General features: G+C 34.8%; 3 protein-coding genes across 17 annotated transcripts; 2 read left to right on the forward strand and 1 right to left on the reverse strand.

Annotated features, from left to right (window-relative positions):
• The first annotated feature begins 569 nt into the window (after positions 1-569).
• Lrr47 (Leucine-rich repeat 47) lies at positions 570-2,197 on the forward strand. Its single transcript, XM_031991163.2, has 4 exons — positions 570-737; positions 807-1,337; positions 1,406-1,695; positions 1,770-2,197. Exons 1-4 carry the CDS (start codon positions 570-572, stop codon positions 1,999-2,001), a joined length of 1,221 nt encoding a protein of 406 aa, XP_031847023.1. The 3' UTR covers positions 2,002-2,197.
• LOC116433260 (uncharacterized) lies at positions 2,075-4,680 on the reverse strand. 5 transcript variants are annotated; one of them, XM_031991168.2, is made up of 5 exons: positions 4,483-4,627; positions 3,784-3,956; positions 3,493-3,597; positions 3,066-3,341; positions 2,075-2,980 (listed from the first exon to the last, which is right to left on the reverse strand). In XM_031991168.2, the coding sequence occupies exons 2-5, from the start codon at positions 3,922-3,924 to the stop codon at positions 2,714-2,716; spliced, it is 789 nt and encodes a 262-aa protein (XP_031847028.1). In that variant the 5' UTR covers positions 3,925-3,956; positions 4,483-4,627; the 3' UTR covers positions 2,075-2,713. The 5 variants fall into 5 exon arrangements, with proteins under 5 accessions (XP_031847028.1, XP_076223288.1, XP_031847029.1 ...); XM_076367173.1 differs by lacking the exon at positions 4,483-4,627 and adding an exon at positions 4,345-4,466; XM_031991169.2 differs by lacking the exon at positions 4,483-4,627 and adding an exon at positions 4,116-4,304 and having other exon boundaries at positions 2,075-2,962.
• LOC116433258 (phospholipid phosphatase 1) lies at positions 4,627-18,644 on the forward strand. 11 transcript variants are annotated; one of them, XM_076367165.1, is made up of 7 exons: positions 7,062-7,587; positions 9,250-9,485; positions 10,178-10,343; positions 15,481-15,635; positions 16,129-16,352; positions 16,464-16,584; positions 17,091-18,644. In XM_076367165.1, exons 3-7 carry the CDS (start codon positions 10,280-10,282, stop codon positions 17,448-17,450), a joined length of 924 nt encoding a protein of 307 aa, XP_076223280.1. In that variant the 5' UTR covers positions 7,062-7,587; positions 9,250-9,485; positions 10,178-10,279; the 3' UTR covers positions 17,451-18,644. The 11 variants fall into 11 exon arrangements, with proteins under 11 accessions (XP_031847024.1, XP_031847026.1, XP_076223280.1 ...); XM_076367167.1 differs by having other exon boundaries at positions 9,250-9,481; XM_076367168.1 differs by having other exon boundaries at positions 9,469-9,485.
• Positions 18,645-21,863: the final 3,219 nt, after the last annotated feature.

The following is a 21,863-nucleotide window of genomic DNA, read 5'->3' on the forward strand; positions in this document are numbered from 1 at the left end:
ATTTTTATTTTTAATATTTTAAACAGATTAACTTTACTATGTATTCCGTTAGTTTTCACATTCTTGACCTCGTACGATTTCCCGCCATCAAACACTATTGCCAAAATAAATTTTCTACTTATAAATATTAAGAATAGGGTAATAAATTATTCATAAATAAATATTTTTGTCCTTATCGGATTTTTAAATTAAATTTTGATAAAAGAAATTTTATTATTTTAGAATTGTATATATTTGTATTTATTAATATTTATAAATAATATTGAAACACATAACTTAAGTTGGTAGAAATCAGCTGTCTGTAACAACACTGTATATATCCGATCGTTCGTTTCAGTTAATTTTGCGCGCGAAAAGAGAATTTGTTTACATTTTATGTCATCTATTAACTAGGATAAAAGTGCCGAAAGTAAATTTTATAATTTCTATAAAAAATGTTTGTATAAACAAAATCTATATCATTAGATACTGACATTATCTTATGTTCTAAATAGATAACCAATATTAATAAGGGGTTTCTCAATTAAAATAATGTTATTTTACATCTATTTACATAAGAACAACTTAAAATGAAATTGAACTGTACTATAGAAGTTAATAATAGAGTTTCCTCGACGAATATAGTACGAAGGAAATCCCAACGTTCCATTTTAGCAATTGGGAGACACACAGTGAAAAACAATGACTTATATATCCTTTGGCAAACGTTACAAAATAAACAGGGTGTTAAATACAAGGTAAAAAATATTTTTATTAAAAAATTAAATAATGAAGAAAAATTAAATATCTTGTTTAAATAATTTCAGATTGATAGTAATATAGATAAAATATTTATCAAATTTATTAATGAAGGAAAAGCAACAATACGTCTAATAGAACCTCCACATGACTTAATTATTCAAGCTGATATAATTCAGTTAAAAAGTTTTATTCATGTATTAAAACTTGGGATGTCTAAACAAATAGATCCATCAATTTTAACTGTTTCAAATTTAAATCCAAAAAGCATAAGTTCCGTTCCAAAAATTAAAGTTGTGATTAATAAATCTTCAGAGTATCCAACTTTAGAGGGTTTCCCAAGAACGACAGAAGAACTACATTTAGTTGGATTAAATAGAAAATCCTTTGATAGACAAATTTTAAGGCTTCAAAGCTTGAGAATATTGAACTTATCCAATAACCAGATTTCATCTGTACCAAAAGAATTAGGTTTATTACAGCATCTACAAGAACTTAATTTATCACAAAATCGTCTTGATAAAGCTGTGAAATGGACGTGGTTGGACCAACCTGCTATAAAAAATAATTTAAAATTATTAGACATAAGCAATAATTTGGTATGTTCACATTATATAAATGATAAATATATATGTATAAAATAATTCTAATTACATTTTTTATGCAGTTAACAATGATACCGAAAGAGATTGGTAAACTGTATGCTATTGTTAATTTAAAAGCTAGTAAAAATATGTTATTGCATTTACCGCAAAGTCTTGGATCATTACCTAATTTGAAATATTTAGATGTATCAAAAAATAATTTAAAATACATGCCAGGAAGTATGAGAAATTTACGACTAATTTTGCTAGATGTTTGTGACAATGAATTTGATGGTGAAAATTTGAATTCTTTGGCTAATATAAATGTACCTAATTTAGTTGAGTCTGCAGGCAAATCAGTCCTTAAATCAAGGTTTGTAAGACTTATAATAAATATAGTTAGTAAACCATTTAATTATATGTGTATTTTTGTTTTATTTTTTTTAGACTTCCATATGATGCAAGTATAATTCCACTCACATTAGTAAAATATTTAGATGCAGCAAAGTATTGTGTGTGTGGTAATCCTTGTTTTGAATGTTTCATAAGAAACTTTGTAGAATTTCACTTAACTACAATTGCTACTAGTGTAAAATCATCAGGACATGTTACAGTACCATTTGATTGTTACTTTTGTTCAAACAATTGTGTATACTGCTATACAAATGTTCATTATTGAAACAGCAAAATTTTTATTTTTATGTGAAAATTTGTATGATCAGGTATAAAAATAAAAAATAACATATAAGTAATTATAAGTAATTATAATAAGTTTATCATATAATTTGTCTTCGTACATCTATTCTTCTTTAGCATGCATAACAAAAAAAATCGTTTAATATATAGCTCGTTTTGGAAATTATCATTACATGTGTAACAGGAGATAAAAATGATTTTATTTGAGATATATCACATACAAATATGCATTACAATACATGGTTTGTCTTAAAATGAGTGGCAATAAAACTTTTACTTTGTTATTAGTATTGTTGAATTAAAATTATGATATTAAATTTATGTCTATGTTACTTTATCACATACAGTGGATAAAGTCAGTATCACCCATGAAGAATGCAGCGTATCATAATTTATTAAATATTAAAAAGATTTTAATTAAAACGATTTTAACTAACCCAGTAGGATGAGAACTTCAGAACAGTTATCAGGAATAACATTTGCAATAATTTTTTTAAATATTGTATGCATTATCACTTTAAAAAAAATTACTTTCAATAAAACTTAAATTCAACAATAACATTTAAAAGGAATTATTTTCAAACTTTTTTAATCAAAGTATATATTCAATTTTCTTCTGTAAATAAAGTTACTTTTAAATTGACGTACAAGTATGTAATTACAATACTTATAATTTTATCTGTTTCAAGCCTATTTCAAATGGTCCATTTATCTCTTTTTTCAGTTCCTTTGACAAAATCAAATTCTGATTCATCCATACTAACATAAAATTTCCGTGGTGTGACGGTATTTTTTTTGCCTATACGTGGTACAGAAAAATCAATATTTTTATATTTATTTTCATCTAGTTTTCCATATGCATGTATAGGTTGAACAAAAACTTCTGAATCTTCTGGATGCGGCACTAATTTCATAGGATAGTTCTCTTCGGTTAAATTGTTTAGCTGAGAAACAGTTTCTTTCTGTAGTATATAATACAAATATTTAAGTTTAACACATTTGATTAATATTCTAGATAAAGGTACAATATTCATAACTAGTATTCACCTGTACATGTGTTTCACTTTTATGTTCCTTATGTTTAGAAGTATTTGGTCTCCGTAAATCATGTAACGATATTTTATGATTTCTTAAAAGTCCTCTGATTGCTGCATTTCTATTAAGTTTATACAACTTCAAAAAATATTCCTCGTTTTCAACATCTCCAGTTACATCATTATTTTTAGAATCATCTTTAACAGAAGAATTTAAAGTAGCTTCTATTTGTCTTGCCTTTAAATGTTTCTCAAGGTTTTCATTTGAATAATTGATGCCACAATTAGCCTACAAAGAAAAATTACTTTATTATACAAAATAATAATAATTCTCTAAGTAATGACATTAACATATAATTAATTTGGGATGTATATATTGAATTAAATTTTTTTGTATAAAAAGATTTTTATTACACTTTATCATTAATAGATGTTTTTACCTGTTTAATAGCAAATGCAATCTCATTTTCGTATAATTGTTTAGGCAAATCGTTGAAATTTTGTTCGAGATCATCAGTTTCATTGTTGTCATCTTCATCGTATAACTGCAAGATCCAACATTTAAAACATTTATCATAAAATAACTGCTAATTTATAATATTAATTTATTGTATTAAATTAATTTTATATTTTGAAAGAAATTTAAACTAAATTATAATAAAATTATAAGTTACAATTGCTATGTTATGTTTTCCAATGTAACACTTTTTTGTATAAAAATGATTACGAACATTCATATTGCGTGGACGTTTTGGTTTGCTTAATTTTGGATTTTTTTTAGGTACATTTGATTTTCTTTGTCGTATAAATGATGAAATCTCATCTGTGAGAGGTATCTGCGTTGCTTTTTTAATGTCACTATATATACTCATTGTAAATTAAAACTAAACTCGGAACAACAAATCTAAACAAAAAAAATACATGTACAAATTTCAGTGCAAATAAAACATTCTTATTCTATTATATTTATGTAATTAGGTAGACATGCAGATATCTTATGGATAAAATGAAAGTCTGTAAATTTTGCTGGTCACCAACGATAACATAAATTTTCGTGTTTTACCTTTCAATTACGTTTGAACTAACAAACTTCTGGGTTAAATGTCATTTAAGGTTAAGAAGTAGCTGTTTGATCATGTTTCATTTGGTAAGCAAAGAAATCCATTGGTTAGTTTGAATGATAAACAATCATAGAATAGACCAATAAAGGTATAATATAAGAATTTCAGTTATTCAAATTTCAAAGATAATTGGAATCATTTTTATGAATTTATTTGATATAGTTTACGTACTTTAATAATAAATGAACGTTTGCGTACATAGTATTAATAAATAAATATTATTAAAATAGAAAGAAAAAGAAAAACAGAAATAATAAGAATTTTATATTCTATGACTTTTCAAGTTTCAATTTATGTATTTCCTATTACCTGAAAATGGGATGTATTCGTGATTTGTATACGGGATTTATCCCCTCCTTTAAAACTAGTCATTGTAGTTGAATCATACAATGACGCTCTTTGGAATAATGTTTGTTAGTGAGCTGTCAACGGTGCAACTGTTTCAGTGGTTATATTTATATAAATGATAATTATTTATTATACGCTACGTTACTATATTTTTAAAGTTATGATTTAACTGTGTTTTAACTGTGAAAAATTGCGATTACTAATTTTTCAAATTACGTAGTCAACTGGAAGATATAGCGTTGCACGTGGACAATGCAGGTTAGAATTTGACAATCGCTTGACATATTTTTGAATGAGATATTTTGAATATATACTTTTGTGGATACAATAGTTTTATTCATAGTATGAATATATAGCATCTTATAATATCAAAATAAAGGTAATTTTAATCGATTTGCATTAAATAATACATTTTTCAATGCTGTGTGACACTAAGCAAATTTTTATCAGGTTTTGATCGCCATTTAACAAAAAATTCATGCTTTTACGAAATTTGTTTCCTTAAGTTTAAAATTTAGATTTCATTTCGAACCTAACTTTGTTTAAATTAGGATCTACTTGTTATATCAACAGTATTTACCATATACATTAAGCTATATAATAAGAGAAAATGAAAAAGAACAAGATAAAGGTACGGAAAGGTGACGTTTAGAGAATGTCAAGCGATGTTATCAAAACTAAAACGAGTTTTCGATTTAAAGATTTTTATCTTAATTGTTATTCAGTTTGCGTTTCCCGTAAAGTAAATTTTAATTATAGGTAATTATGTAGATAAATTATGAAATGGGAAAATTGTTTCCGTGGCGTTTTCAACGAGACCTAAAGTTTACATTTCCACAGAACAGGCATTATCTTTTAATCGAAAATTTGGTTCTTGGTCGTGGTGTTTTGCTCACGTCATGGAATATCAGTCGATTCTGTAGAAATATTTCAATAAATGTGTTATATTATTTTTCGCAAATATTAAAAAGTTTCGAAGTATCGGTATAAATATGTATTTAGGACACAATTAACTATTACCATGTTTTTATTTGGTATCTTCACTATCTGTAATAGCTTTACAGGACACTCTCTTACCTAACAGTAACTTAACCTGTCAGGTCCAAGGATTCCATTTTCCATTTGAACGTGTGAATAGTGAACCGTGAATAGTTTAATCTTACTCGACACATGAAAAATTTGTAATCTGATAAGTTATTAAAATAATATTAATCTATTCCTTTCTAATATATTTTTATTTGAAATACTTAAGAAAAAAGGATTAATAAGTATGTTTTTTAGTAGAAAAATTTAATTAAATTTATACTTGCACCTTTTCTTGAGAAGTTCTTTAAATCGCTTACTTTCTTAGCATTTCAATGAAAGTGTAAATTCTTAATATAGATTTCAAATTGAATTTTAGGGAATAAAATCTTTATACAATATTTTTGTAAAAATTATGTTATTACAATAATTGAAGCTGATGTAAATTACACTTTCAAAAAAATCCTTCATTTCAATTTATTCCACTGTAAAGTAAATAACTATAAAGAAATTGAGAGATGTGTATTACGCATTAATTCAATCATATAATACAACAATTTATTTCTGTAAAACATTTCTAAAAGGTACGATATATGTATGTGCATGTTCAATGACACCCTTCATGTTATTAAAAACAACAAATAAACATTTCAGTTCAAAGCATTCTAATGTTTAATTCACTTATTGCTAATTGGTCGCTGTATTCGGTGAAACGTGTAATTAATACGAAAGTTTTAAATTACACTCCTCGATAGACGATCGGACGTATCCCTGTAAGATCAGATCGAAGAATAATTATATTCGAAGTCGTTTATTCTGTAATAAAAGTTTATGATGTCATAAAATCACACGTCGACCACTAAAAAGGATTCGATTAGCAATTGAATAAGCAGGAAGCAATGCTTTTTTAGTTCATCCGACTTAAAAATGTCGCGATCGGCGCATGTAGTACAATAAAGAGGACATTGATCCGGTGAATGATTTCTGTTATCAAACCGGAGGAACAGTTTTCCTTACGTTCGATAAAAGGATCATTCACATTACGCTTTATAAATTTATTGTCACCTGGACCTACATAGTCTTCGGTTTATCCTGGAACGACCTCTAAAATGAACTTGCCGTCCAGGTTCAAATTGACCCATTTCAAAATTTTTATCTCACTATTAACGGAATCACGAAGACACATTTCTAAAAGATTGCGCAATAAATTACCGTATCTACAGGCGAATAGAACAAACAACATACGCTTCAGGTCCTCCGAAATATATTCAGACAATTTTTATATGAAATTATAAAGAACCAACTTTAATAGGTCGGCAGTCCCAGTGTTAAGAAGCGTTAACGTTAAGCCCACGCGTAGAAAATTGTGGGATCATTCAGTTTTGGACCTCTTACCGTTCATCTTGGTGGTGGTATCGAAACGTTTGTACGTAACCGCACCACACGTGTCGAGTCCTTTGGTGGGGCTTAATATCGGGGGAAGGGGCAGGGCAAGAGGGTGGGTAGAACATTTAATTCGAGCTTGCGAGGGAAGTCGTTGATTGAAGACGAGGTACGCCAGTTGTGCTTGGACGTTGCTTCGAGTTGGATTGCTTTGTGTTTTTGTTTCTTTTTTTTCTCTCTCTCTCTCTCTCTCTCTCTCTCTCTTTCCTCCCCTTTTCTCTTTGTTTCCCTCTTTTTTCCAGAAATGTGTCGTACAGTTTCGTGCACGTGAAACCGTGTCATGAAACCGCGACGATAAATATCCCTCCGCTGGCAGAACGGTTTCCGCGCGTCGAAGGGTGTAAATTCGTTTCACGGTTCTCCCGAATTTTCCGGCAACCCGTCGATTTCGTTTCGTCCGAGTCGAACGATGACCGGCCAGCCCCGTTTCCTCGCCCTTTTCGTTCCGAGCACGAAGTTTCACGAGATAATTCCCAATTCGGGGGTCTGAGTAAGATGTGCGCGGCGGTTCAGAGGTGTACGGTGCTCTCCCCCCATTCACGCGAGGATTAATTAACGGCAGACTGTTAATTATTACGATCGAGGCGAACGTACCGCCGAGTAAGTAAAACACATATAATCTCCCGCAAGAGCATAATGTTAAAATTATTCCGCTTTAGTCGCGTGTTGCTGATTCATTCGTCTTGTGCGTTGATTACCCCTGGTATAACCGTTATTATGCTCGAGAGAATGTTTTGCACGATGAAAATTATACATTCGCTAAACGGCCGAGACGCTCGGGGCACGTGTCTTTCGAAATTTCCTGCGGATCAGCCGTGCCGTACGCGAAAGAGATTACTCGCCTATCGTTGCACGGTGTACGTGAATGAACTAAACTACACGACGATGAGTCGCATTATCGTTTATTTTATCTGCTTATCGAAAGTATCGAATATCTAATCAATTGAAGATTCCAACCAACGCGACACACGTTTTTTTCCCCTGTTTACCGTGATATTATTAGCAATAAGACTTCGGCTCGCTGTAACTAGAAGGTTAGTCATTAAAAGGATATTCGTTTGCTTCTTAAATGTCGCTTGAACTCGATAGAAAATCTATGCCCGTCGTAAGTGAAATTTTTTGTTCACCGTAATTCTTTGTTTTCTTGTGTTCCACCGCGCGCACGCTCTTGGCTCCATTGTTCTCGCCGTGCAGAAAAGAACGGCGCGCTTCGAACGACGCAAATAAATAATAAATTGATGGGAATAGGTGCTCGAGCTCCTATCGTAACGGTATGAAACGCGGCTTTTAACTACGCGTAGATATCAGAACCGTGTGTCGGAGGGTACGGACGCTTTCCCCCCTAATTACCTCTTGTAGCGGCGGCTCGGTTAAAAAATGCTTATCCTCCCTCTTGAAAATGCGGATGTGCTACCATGTTTTTCAATCAAGCGTTATTAATCGAGGTTTTTTAAACCTCGACCTAATTAACGGTGGCGCATTTTTATTGGCACGTGAATACGCGCTGGCTATACCGCGCTGAATGGCGGAACTATTCGCCGCCGACGGTTTTTCACGGAGTGTTTAATGAAATGAAACTTTATGAAAAAAAAAAAAACAGAGAAAGAAGAAAAAATGAGAAAGAAAAATATGAAAGTTGTCTCGAATAAAGAGCGAACGAAATTACTGTAGTTTTCGTTCTTTCTTCTTCTTTTTTTTTTAATACTTTTTTCCGCCGGGGGGAAAAAAGGTAGGCGTCCAGAGGTACAATAGACCGAAACTCGCGAATATTGTATCAACAGGTGGTCGAAATAATTTCACGTATATGTGCAACGATCGCGGGAAGCAGACCGAAAAACTTATTTTTCATTTTTCCTTTTGCTTCCTTTCAGTTTTTTTTTTTTTTTTAATTCGATCGTTTTGCGACTCGTTCCCGCGAATAACGGGCCCGCGCGTTGTTTCTGCTGTTTCTTCACGGCGAATCGGTTCCAGCGATAATCGGAAAGTCAAAAAAATGAAGAAAAAAAAAACATAAAGTATCAAAGACGTTTGGAACGCGCTATCGGAAGACAAAGGGTTTGACCGTAAGTAGGTAATCGAGTGTGTCAAGGGCAGGCAGACGATATTAAGAGGCTAGTTCCGGTTGATTGCTCTCATTGTATCATTCATGTCGCTTCAATACTCCAAATTTTCGACCTTTCTCGTTAATCGCGTGCTTTTTTCCCTTTGTTTCTGTCTGCTTTCTCGTTGTTTTCAACGTGTTGATCGATGTTGTTTTTTCAGCGTGTTTAATCAACGCCGCGTTTATATTATCAGGGGGATCGTTTAAGTCGGGTAGCGAACAGTGTTATTTACATGTTAATTGCTTTACGATCATAAAACATTGTCTCGGCGATTAATATTAAGTACACTTGTGTAAATTAATCGTCCTAACTGTTTTGCACGCGGTATAAATGAGTCGTTGTTGGATTTTCTAATTGTACACGCTGCGGCTTCGGGAAGAGGACAGGATCAGGTCTGTAAGTTAAAATTGGAAGATGCGAAGCTGCATCTGATTTTCTGTTACGACAATTACTCGTTTAACCTCCCTCATTTACTTGTATGTATCGACGGTTCCTCCCTTTCATTATGTTTCATCTTTCATCTGTCCTTCGATTCTTGCCTTCAAAATCTGATGTCTTTGTATTTCTCTTTCTTTTTTTTTTTCGAAAATAAGCGACGAACTGATATTATGACTTGTTGTATTTTCTCTGTAACTCGCGAAGATGTTCAAGAACCATTGAAATACTTTCTTGGAAAGAAATTCATTACCACTGCAGTTGACTCCTAATCTGCTGAATCTATTAATGTAGAAAGCATAACTTCGCGTGACTTCGCTTTCTTTAAAGGCGCAGATACATCAGCAACAAACTTGCGACACTTTTTTCTGATAGCGAGTTTTGCGACGTATATACGTATAGATGCATCTAATATTACCAGTTGTAGGTCCAATTAATTTGCGATAGCAATAAAATGAGATAAAGTTAGAAGTGTAAGTACTTCTGCAAATTGCTGTCGAGAAAAAAATGTCGTATATCACTTACTAATGCATCTGCGCTTTAGTGTTGTCTATAAACTCATGAGTTTTGCAACAGTATTCGCCGTGCAGATGTAATTTATTAACTGACCCGACATTTCCTTCGAATGAATTCAGTTTTTGCCGCTTTTACAGAGATCAACGGAGCAACTGACGAATCGCTGCAGTACAGCGACCCTTGAAGAGGTGCTGGACAATCAAGAGGGAATCACGTCGCGTACCGTCTCCGAAAAGATCATGAATGTCTGCAAAAATACCATACGCTGGGTGCTTCTTGTCGACGTTTTAATCGTCCTATCAGGTAATTTTCTTTCATTTAACCGCTTCACCTTTTCATCGAGTTCGAGTCTCAACGTCTTTCTTGCCGCGCTTTTTTCCTGATTCTTTGATATTACGTTCGACGTTTTCTTCAATCGCAAGATTACTGAATTTTGCTGTCTCATACACGGTCCAAAAATCAATCTTTACCTCAGTCGTTGATAATACCTCTAAGGATCGTTTTAGCTTTCTGCTAAAATCAAAACTAAATTTTAGCTGCCTGTTCTCGGATCAAGATTCGCGTTAGACAATTGTTACTAGGTAATTATCGAATCAGTACCAAAATGAAGTTGCTTCCTACCGTAAGAAGATTCTATTTTCAATAGCAGCGAAACATCATTTCGTAAGTAAACATTTACACCGACTCAGCGAAATGTTAAATCCTATATCGCGCGCAGATCTGCGCGAATGTGACACAGATTACAGTGTTTATCGTATTGCCTTTTATCGCACCTTTGAAAATACGCGATTCATCTGAACGTTTTGTTTTGTAATTTTATCGATGATCGTTGTTTTTCGTAACCGAGCTGCTTATTGATCCAATCGGTCAACTCCGGTTTTCGAGTTTTCAAATGTTTTAACGTTAATGCGTTTGGTTGCCTTTTAACATTTTCTATTTGACATAAACTTCTTTGTTATCGGGCTCAGTTACATGATATAACAAGAATCCTTTCACGCAAAAATTGTAATGATAATAAAGGTTGCTACAAGGGTGCACCATTTTATACACTTACATGTTCAATGGATGAAACCGTAGCTGTTACAATAACAATGTTTACTTGTTCTCCCAGTTAAAGAGGAATTTCCAGAATCAATGTACACTACCGCATCACTTTTCTCTATTTTTTGTAAAGTTGACCGACTTGGTTAATGAGTGGCCGATCCACTGAAATATTAAGCTCGGCGAGACTTCGCATCCGCGTCAGCTTTGATTTTGAAGCGTACAATATCGGATTGCCAACATGTTAAGCGTTCATAATTATGCCAATTGACATTCCGTACCTATTAAATTCACACGTTTCTCTGATAACAACGGGGAAACGAGAGTTCGCCAATTGAAGCGGCGGTTATTACATTAGTAGGAAATTGCGCACTCGGAAGTGCGTATCGTGTACAGTTTCCTAGACGATGCCTGTGATCTCTGGAATTGCAACGGTTGTTACACCGGAACACAAAAAGAACAAAAAAAAAAGGAAGAAACACGAACGATGTTGTCGGTTGTTCACCGGATTTCTTAGAGGAGGCAATTCGAAAAGGAAAATGAGGGTCGAAAGTCCTATAAATAGGCCGCCGCGGATGAATACTCAATGAGATAACCGTTACCGAAGATTAGTACTGCCCGCTTCCTAAAGTTTTAGTGGGTGTTCGAAACGAGACCAACGTTTTCTCGCGCGCAAAGGTCAATTACGACGCAATGACGGTCGACGATTTCTTTTAACGTTTATGCAAGCTTAATAATAATTGAAATAAATCATTGCCGGTCCAATGTACAATATCTGACGCAACAGAAAGTATAAAAAATTAGATCGAATGCTTATTACTTTTTCTTCTTCCTTTGGTTTACGTATTATCATCGTTACCTACTATCATCAAGATGTCGAACTTATTACGTTTAATCGCGTGACTACAAGAAAATTTACAGGTCCGCATAATTTGTACAATTTACAGATTTATAATACGTAAGATAAATAATTTCCAGTTAGGCATATAAGAACAACAATCGTTTCAAAATAGATTTGTCCCTATCATTGAACCAGTTTCCTGATTATATTTAGTTTTTCAAATATGACATAAACGCGTGCCAGAAGATTGCAATGAAAATTCGATTCGGCCTAACGTCCCTTTTATTGACCTATTTGTGCCTTCTACCGGCCATCTTACGTCCCCGTTACGGTACACTAACTTCACCCACCTATTTCACAAACATGAAATATTGGTGCTACACCTTATCTAAATCTATTTGGTCTCGCGTTAACGAACAGTCTCGAGATTCTATATTTAATTACAACTTATTAATAAACGATAGCAGAACAGGGCACAAAGTAACGGATTCAAACAGTTCTACCGCTTCGAGTACAATGAAGTAATCAATTGGCCACCGAATGGGATAATTTACTTTAGTACCTAATTTCTTCACATCTGTTCATTGTAATGACCAGTACCAATTCCAGCGAGTACCATTCATTACATCCGACGTTCCTTTTTCATTGTTTTTAAAGAGGGACATACGCATAAATGATTTAAGAGGGTATCGACGATTGAATGGAAGGCGGTTGATCGATCGTATTAATAGATTGAAAAGGTGGTTTCAAATGAACATACACTAGAAACGAAACCATGCATGCAACGAGAGTTGACTTGAAAACCGCGGGCCGAGTAATACAATACCGAGCTGGACGACAGTCTGCTTAGAATTTTTTCCGGGCGTGCCGCATTAAATAACTAGGCGTACATGTACGCGGTGAGGCGTCAATGAACCGTACTCTTATACAGCGAGTTAAAGGATCGTAGAACAAAATTGGACACCTTGTATGGAGATTCTTTTCCCGGCGCGTACAGAGAGATCCACGTCGCTTGGAAAGATAAAACGATGGTAAACGAAAGATACGGTTAAATAGACTGAAAATAATTACCTCGAAAATAGAGGGGATGATCGTTTCATTTCTATTGTGTTATTCGAACGTTTGGGAGCTAAGCGTGTGAAAGATTGATGATTTACGTATATTCCTCTCTTTAAAATTACAGCGTCATGCAGTGGAACATTCTGTTTCTATTTTCTTTTCCGCGATGCTTTTCTCCAGTTTGAAATAAATTGCACGATTCCTTTGAGATTGAACAGAAAGTTGATCATTTAGGGGATATTTTCGACGATATTCGAAGGAGTATTTTTTCTGGAAGAATAAGCAATGCAATGAATAAAATGTTTGATACTGTTGGAAAAATAAAGCAATACAATGGTTCACTTTCTTTATGTGATTATTATACGTTGTTTTTACGATGCGATTGTCGAATGATTTCTCACATTTTCGTAATTTCGAAATACGAAGCTACACTCGAATGTTAGGAAGTCTGCGAACTTGTCACTTCCTTTTTCTTGATTCGCAAACAGGCAGAAATACTGAAACGATCGGAAACTTTCTGCCAGCAATGTATGCGTTTCGTTTAACGTTCGCTCGTAAAACGTGGAGGATATATTACATATTTATGCGACACGACGCTTGTGCGTATAGCATGAAATTAAAATTCCCAGACATTTAACGCGAATTAAATAACACGCAAGAATTTATTTTGCGCATTTTTATAATAATCGTGTGCAATATATCGAAGTACAAAGATTCTTCGTACAACGTGTTCCAAGAAATCGTAACAAGTGTGTCCTCGGTGCATTTAAGGGACACAATGTTTGAAAAAGAATATATATAAATACTGTAAAGTATGTTTACATTCGTTGGACTCTATAGATTTTTTGTAAATGTAAGAAATGTATGTTTCTTTGCAATGATCGAGTCATGAAACGTTTCTCCGTGATGTTTCAAATGTTCAATGCATCACTTTTCGGTTGAGTCACATAGACCACAGAAATTTCCCAGCACAGACGAAACAGAAACCGCAACGAAGATTTAATCTTAATGTATAATGCGATAGCTTAAACACCGTGGTTTTTACGATGGGAAGTCAATGAAATTTTAAATTGTTCCAGCGAAATAAGTATTACAATAGCTATGTACATCTGTACACGTACCCAAGCACCTGGCTAGCATGTTCATTCGATTTGAAACCCACTTGTCTCCTTTTCTATACATTGTTTAAACTTAAAAGGTATACACGCGTCTCACAAATTCTTTAGGAAACCTGAAAGAACGGCTAACGCTACGCATTAATCTTTTCCTTTTAAAACGTTTTTTCCAACTTCCTGTAAAAAGAGCTATGACTCGAAACCATTACGTGAGTCAATCCGCACAAATGGCGACTTATTTGGAGTACGTGCTGTACACGTTGACATAATACTCGATATGAATTCTCCTAGCTTCAACCGGTCAATTTTATCAAAAAGAATTGAATTCGATTTACTTTGAACGTTAAATAATCGTTCGCCACGAAATTGGCACTATACATCTAACTAACGTATATACGTTTGTCACGCTTGAGCTTTACATTCCTATTCAAATTTACCAATCCCGCGAGGCCTTGTCAATTACGCATCCGCAAAGACTACGCCAGGCGTTTCGATTATTGCGCACAGTAAAAAAAAGCAGTTATTCCATAAGCAATGCTCTGAAGATTAAAAATTATTGCTGAGTCATCCGACGAGCAATTAAATAAGTAAACGTGGGCACCGAGTGTGTCATTTACGAGCGTACGCTATTTGGAATAAGTTCTTCATCGATGGCAGTGAACTCTTTCCGTTGTAGAGGAAAACGCGGGCGGACTCTTTTTATCAGTGATTTATATCTGAGCAATTTGTATGATCGCGTGTGAGATTTACGCATGCGTCTTAAACCGGGTACTTAACAATTGCTCAATCTAATAAACGTACAGTACATTCAACGGTATCGGCTGGAGCGAGCATTTAAGCGAAGAGCGCACGTACATATTTTCCTCGTTTCATTCGTACTCTCCTTCTGTCGTCCTCTCTCTCCCTTTTTTCCTACCTCGCGCTATTTTCTCTTGCCTATCCTAGCTTTTCCTTCGCGCTTGTCATTAGTCTCGTTACGAATCTCCTCATCATCGCTTTCCTTCTTCTTCTTTTCTTTTTCGTTTCTGTCCCCCTTATCCTATCCGAGCTCGCCGAGCCCGCGCATGTAACATTTCCATTAACATGGCCAGGAACAGGAACGAGATCGAAATCAGGAGAGGTGTAAACCGGTTGGTGTTTAGAATCACACGACTGTTTACGTGGAAAAGTATTCTTAATTTCGGTAAGTAAAGAGAGGACCCGCGACGACGAGACGATAGCGAAACACGCTTCTTTTCACGGTTTCTCCGGTGAAACTTTCATGTTTTCACTCGCGCGTCCTAGGCGTGTTCTCTTTTTTCTCCCTTCTTCTTTCTTTGCGGCGTTACGCGCTGCCTTTATCGTCGTTTTTATCTGTGTGACGAATTTCTTTTTCTGCTTGCAGTTATTATATTGCTAACGATACTGGAGTTTGGATCGGTACCGCAACAGCGCATCGGCTTCTACTGCAATGACCCGAAACTTTCGTTTAAATTTATGGGGGATACCGTTTCCATCACGCTGCTTCTGGCTGGATGCATTGTAGCGCCGTTTGTGGTGGTATGTGAGTCCGATTTTTCGTATTTTTATTTTCCATTGAAGATTTCGTTTTGGGAAGCTACGAAAATTATTGAAGTCAATGTAATATTGTTATATTTCTTTAAATGGATTTCATACATTTTTTTTTGTTTAATATAGACGCAACGATAAATTATTTGTATATTCGGAATGTAGACGGTTACTTTATTTACGGATTAAAATGGTAACGAGACACATCCGAATAGGACGTTTTATCCTGCTTTCTTTCTTCTGTTGAGAAACAGTTGTTTTTCATGTGTTAACTGATCACAGAGGGAATATATAAAGGTCTATGTACAAAATTGTTTTATTCGAATGGTATATAATTTGCATCCATTTGAAATGTAATAGCGGTTATTAAAATTCGCGCGATAAAGTAACCTACATTTAAAAATAAAACGTTATTTATGCGCGCGAGGCGAATATGAAAGTTGTCCGATGAAAATTTTAAAGATAATGTTATTGTTTGTTTTAGATGTGGTTGGCGGAATACATGTGTCACTCCGCCGATAGCTACGACATATCTTTAGGATGCGCTGGTTCAAGAGCGAAGCAAATATGGTCGTGGTATGGCCACTACATGGCCGGAATAATTGGTTTGACGTTTTTATGCGATGTCATGAAAACTCTGATCGGAGAACCGAGACCGCATTTCCTGGACACGTGCAAGCCACGCGAGGCTCAGAATTGTACTCACCAGTACGTACTAAGTTCGTTTTCTCGTTACCGTTAAAGATAAACAGTAATCTCTCTCTCTCTCTCTCTCATTTGAGCAAATGTTACATGATCCAATTCGACGTTTTGTTTCAGATACATCGAAGAGTATACGTGTACAAATACAATCGATTCAGAGTGGTTTGTTTCTGACTCTAGTAAATCATTCCCTTCGGGACATTCTGCCCTTTCCGTGTTTACAACTGTTTTCGTAGTGGTAAGTCTCAATGATAGGCTGTATTCACGTTTCTGTTAATTTATAAAATACGTGTTATCGTATAATAATAAAACAAGAGAGGTATTGCATTAAGATGTCGATCTATTCTCCATGCTAGCGCTGCACAACGAGTCGTTTTTTGAGTGCAACTATCCACATTTGACACAATATCAAGAGGGAATTGTTGTTATTGTGGTTTGTTAATTAATTCTGTTTTCGTAACGAACTGAAATAGCGATTCTTCATCTGTTGGTTCTTATTTTATTTAATAACTATTATAGCGTTTCTATATAAAATTAACTTCGTTATACTACATTCTAAATTATAATAATTAAGTTAACAAATATTATATTCTTTTAATGTAAGAGAATCAGAAATGATTTCTATCGTAATAGTGTTATATAATTAATGTAGAGAGTTAAATCGGATTAGAAAACTGTATGATTTTACTTAAAAGATTAAGGTGATATAAGTTAATTAAGAGATTATTGTTCTTATTGTTGCAGTGGTACTTACAAAATCGTCTGCCGAGCCGGACATTCTTCTTAAAACCATGGCTACAATGTATGTTATGTTTATGGGCTGTGATATGTTCGCTAAGTAGGATCATTGACAACAGACATCACTGGTGGGATGTCCTCGCAGGTTGTATTTTTGGCCTAACATTTAGTGTGTTAACTGTCACAGTGCTATGTCGTGCCTTTCATATAAATCGTGTTGGTTCTCATATTTACACTGAGCCAATAGATAATGGACAATTAAATTTCAATGGCAAGAGGCATTCGAATGTAAAAATTCTACATGAAACAACAGATCTTCCAGAAGGTTGTGAATTAAAGAATGCTTCGTCAAACTGGAAGGAATGAGAATTAAATGTTTCACAAATTTACTACCATTCATTTTAATAGATTAGTGGAGGAACTTAACTGTGTGACAGTTTCAGTTGAAAGAATTGAATTTATTTATTTATTTCTTCTATTAATATAGAAGTAATGATTTAATAATAAAGAAAATTCCTTGGGCGGGAAGTAAAAAGTAAGATAAAATTGTAGTAGAATAAAAATCTCTGTTTATTAATTGAATGTTTAAAAAGACTACTATTGGCTTTTTGAAAATTTGAATTAATGAATGGTACTATTAATTGCTTACCTAATATATATGTATGTAGGTACATATATATAAAGAAACATTATTTTACTTGGAGATAAATAAAGCAAGAAATTCTAGAATCTTTCAAATGGCGCTTTTTTCATTCTGTGATATTTGATAATTGAAAAGTAATGCAAGATGATATTATATTTTTTATCACAAAAGATAGATTTATCAGTTTTTACTGTTATCAAGAACAAAGAAAAACATACCTCTATTTTTGTGATTAAAGTCGAATTTGTAATGGAAGTTCTATAGATTTTCTAAGAAGAAATCTTTTAGCACAAGTATTTATGGTACTATGAAGAAAAACGTGAGTAATTATTAGGACGTAAATAACGTTAATCATTGTAATAACAATAATGATGATAATGGTAACAATAGCAATAACAATAGCAATGAAACAAAGAGACACAGTGTTCAATAGTAATAATTTATGATGCACATAGGTTTATTACTTATTCCATTATAGTAAAGTTCGTACAACAAAAAGAAAATGCTGATAGGTACAAGGATCAATCTGGACCTATAAGTATTTGATCTTTAAAGTTATAGTAATTTAACATTCCATTTTAAATGCAGCTAGAGTATATTTACGTAATTAGTACGTGTAGATCATAGAAGGAACTATACAACTGTATAAAGTATTAAAGACCAATATTGTGAAAAATATAGAGGAAACTGTCTATATTTTAATCTTCCACTGCAATTACATTCCAATTGTGATTCAGAATTGTAAATATTGTATAAGTATACGTGTGCGAGAAGAAATCCTTAGTTTAAAAACATTGTAATATAATTTTATTTTAAGGGAATATGTATGTATAGTATATGGTACAACTCTGTATCAATTTATATTTACAATCGTGATGTGAATGTTTGTATTAGTTTATATGAAATAAATAGCGATTACGCACATTCGTATAATATTGAAACATTCAATATACTATTCCTATACAGTAACTCATTTTATAAATATTACATGTTTATCTATTAATACATTTTATATGCTCTATTTTATTTGTTTATATAGAAACAATTTGAAAAGAATTCATCATTAAACTTGAAACTTGACCACAACAAATAATCTCAAAATAAACGAAACAAAACACGGCGCGCAAAAGTTCAAATATTCATTCTGTAACTCCTTAACATTTCTGCTTGCAAAATTCAAGTTTCAACGAATAGTTTTCTCAAAAATATCATCCGATTTTAGACATTTATCAATATGCAACGTTGCAGATTTATTACTCTTTTACCACTTCAAATTCTCAAAATTAAAATACACACCTAATATAAATTCACTCACATTCAGTCTCACAATAGCTAAACTTTTGTTTCCCCTTCCACAAGACTAAACGCAAACGTAAAGTTTCCCGAAACTTCTCACGACTGCCCCAACGGAAACAACAACGATCCGTAGTCACCAGCCAGATCTTCGCGAGTGTCACAGAAAATGCCACTTTCCTCCGGAATAATTAACAGAGACAGCTGCGCGTCACGAAGTAATTTTTCCCCCGCCGACGATCAACACTCGTCGTTCAATGTCATAATACATTTTATCCCATTGCGATACGCGTAGCGGTTCCCGTTGTAAATCGACGAAATCCCGTCTCGTTGCCTAATAAGAGATAAAAAAAAAAAAGGGAGGAAAAAAGGAAGAGCAGCCTACCGACACGCGATTATGATGCATAACGTCCCCGGCAAACCGGCTTAATCAACAGGCAACACGTGTAAACACACAGGTTTATTCATTGAAAACTTTCCCTCTCGTTGATTTTTTCTTTTCTGTTGGCGCGTAAACGGGTGCACCGAAAACGAGCGATTTAATTTAGTGGGCACGCGTACACACCGCAATAGCTGAAGCATTTTTTCGTCAAAGGTCCGCGCTCTCGGCCTCGCTTGTTCCTTTTTTTTTCCTCCCGCCCCCAACTCCTCTGTCCCTCTCACACTCTCTCTTTCTCTCTCTCTCTCTCACTCTCTCTCTTCTCTTTTTCCAACGAAACAATTGGTCAGGGGGTGAATGCGAGGCAGTAGTGGAGGCAGAGAGGGGTGGAGTCTGGAAATGGGCTGGCAGGAGCAGAGAGATTGCACCGAGGTTGACGTGTGTATGTGTGTGCACGGGTGGGTGTGGGTGTGCATGTGCACGGGAGAGAGTAAGGGAGTGAAAGAAAGAGAAAGAGAGAGGGATGAAGTGGCAGATTAACATGAACCGATGTGGGCCATTCATAACTGATCTTTCTCCTTTCCTCCCCCGTGCTCTATGTATACACGGGCCCGTGCACGACGATTTATAGAATTGGAAAAGCGATATCGGAAAAATAGTAAACTTTATTGATGAATCCCTTCCCGACCTCTAAGAGATATCACCGCAATCGAGTCGACCGTGTTCCCCTGCCGCCGTTGTGCCACAGGTGGCATGTAACCAATCCACGATACGCTGTACGGTAATCTTTTATTTGTTATTCGGGATTCCCTCTTTTTTTATCCGTGTAATAATTTTAAGCGTGGCCGATCTCCGACACATCTTCGAAGCTGCGAACCGTGGCGGATTCTTGCTCGACTACGATATCCCGTTTAGCTAGTCGCAAATAAAGAATATTCTTTGATTCGTAATTGGACATCGTGTACCTGTACGGAGCGTGGATTATAAAATTGAGAGGTTGTATTGCAGATTGGGAAGTTCGTTGTATCGTGCGTTGGAAATGAGATTTCTCGGTGTTACTGTTTTTAGAGTTGTCTTGAGAAGATTGTATTTGTTCAGACGTTTTTCATTTAATTATCGTTGTAATGAAGTATTGGTGTAATGTGTTCTATGTAATGTATTATTCGTTGATAGTTATTTCATTTGGATCCACGGGATTGTAGGAAAATTGAAATTATGTTCAGAAGTTATTCTGGTAATTTCTGTTTGTAATTATTACTGGTAACTACGTGGACTTGATCTCAACCGCGCGGTATTGTGTCGGCTACGGTTATATCAAAATTCAGCATCTAATAAGACGACCTTGGTAACCCGGAAAGCAGCGCAACCTATTTCAGATACGTCCCAGACGTTTTAATGTAAATATTCGATGATACTTCGTTACGACGTTTCGTTTTGAAGTTTGTCCAGCACTTTTCATCCGGGGAACCATTAATTAAGTATATCGCGTTCCGTTTTTATTTTAGTCAAGAAATATTTACCTTTTTATAGACCGTTTTATATAGACTCCGAAAATTGGTTCAACAGCATGAAAACGATAAATAAATATACTTACTAATAATGTCGAAAATGAAGAATATTTGTTGCCCTTCACCTTTGCAAAAATCAATTACGAGGGTAACGCTTAAGCACCTTGTATTTCATGAAATACATTCTAAAAAAATAAAATTATTTCGATTCTTCTGTTTTCACATAAACGGCAATAATTTAACGTAATCCAAGAAGAATGTAAACAATTAAGGGTTACATTACTATTCGAAAAATCCTAGGAATGAAAAATCAAAGAAAGAGCAAACAACGGATGTATCGCACGTTAGATTCCATTCTTTACACATTCGCGAAAATTTAATCTCCCTCCTCGCAAACACCAAAAGAAACAATGAAATTCCTTAAGTGTACCACTAGAAAACCAGCGATCGAGGTACAATGAAACATCGCCGATTCGTTAACAGCCGCAGAATTAGGCAGCATTTCTTCGTATCAGAACCTGAAATCAAAGTCTAAAAGAGTACCCGAACCAACGAACGTACGATCATCGATCGTTTCTTGCTTTCTCAGACGAATTCCCAGCGCCAAGAGTGCTTCTATCGCGTAAAGCCCTAAAACCGCGATAAATATTCCCGGAATCGCCGAGAATCGGTCAGAAATTACCATAAATTTCGTGGTTGGACGGTAGTCCCGGCGCGGCGCGGCGGCCGGGTACGAAACGCGATATCGGGTCGAATTCGGCGCATTTACAGGCGAAGGGTTAATATTATCTTCCGCGTAATGACCGATGGTTAGCGGGGGCCGACATTATTCTTAAGACGGCGACGAAATGCTAAGAGGGGGTGGTGCCTGGCGCGGTTCCGCACGGGGGTGGGAATAAAGTATCGAAGTATCGATGCACGGGACACCGTACCCCGGCGAGGACTTAATACGGTGG

Source organism: Nomia melanderi, chromosome 4, assembly GCF_051020985.1.
Source record: "Nomia melanderi isolate GNS246 chromosome 4, iyNomMela1, whole genome shotgun sequence".
Classification (NCBI taxonomy): Eukaryota; Metazoa; Arthropoda; class Insecta; order Hymenoptera; family Halictidae; genus Nomia; species Nomia melanderi.

Excerpts from the sequence above, each read along its gene's own strand:
- Lrr47 (XM_031991163.2), top strand. The coding sequence starts at position 570 with ATGAAATTGAACTGTACTATAGAAGTTAATAATAGAGTTTCCTCGACG. Across the intron at positions 1,338-1,405 it reads TAGACATAAGCAATAATTTG|TTAACAATGATACCGAAAGA; the intron begins GTATGTTCACAT and ends TTTTTTATGCAG. Across the intron at positions 1,696-1,769 it reads AAATCAGTCCTTAAATCAAG|ACTTCCATATGATGCAAGTA; the intron begins GTTTGTAAGACT and ends TATTTTTTTTAG.
- LOC116433260 (XM_031991168.2), bottom strand. The coding sequence starts at position 3,924 with ATGAGTATATATAGTGACATTAAAAAAGCAACGCAGATACCTCTCACA. Across the intron at positions 3,342-3,492 it reads TTGCATTTGCTATTAAACAG|GCTAATTGTGGCATCAATTA; the intron begins GTAAAAACATCT and ends TTTTCTTTGTAG. Across the intron at positions 2,981-3,065 it reads AAAGTGAAACACATGTACAG|AAAGAAACTGTTTCTCAGCT; the intron begins GTGAATACTAGT and ends TATATACTACAG.
- LOC116433258 (XM_076367164.1), top strand. The coding sequence starts at position 8,057 with ATGTCGCTTGAACTCGATAGAAAATCTATGCCCGTC. Across the intron at positions 10,344-15,480 it reads CGTTTTAATCGTCCTATCAG|TTATTATATTGCTAACGATA; the intron begins GTAATTTTCTTT and ends TTCTGCTTGCAG. Across the intron at positions 15,636-16,128 it reads TTGTAGCGCCGTTTGTGGTG|ATGTGGTTGGCGGAATACAT; the intron begins GTATGTGAGTCC and ends TGTTTGTTTTAG.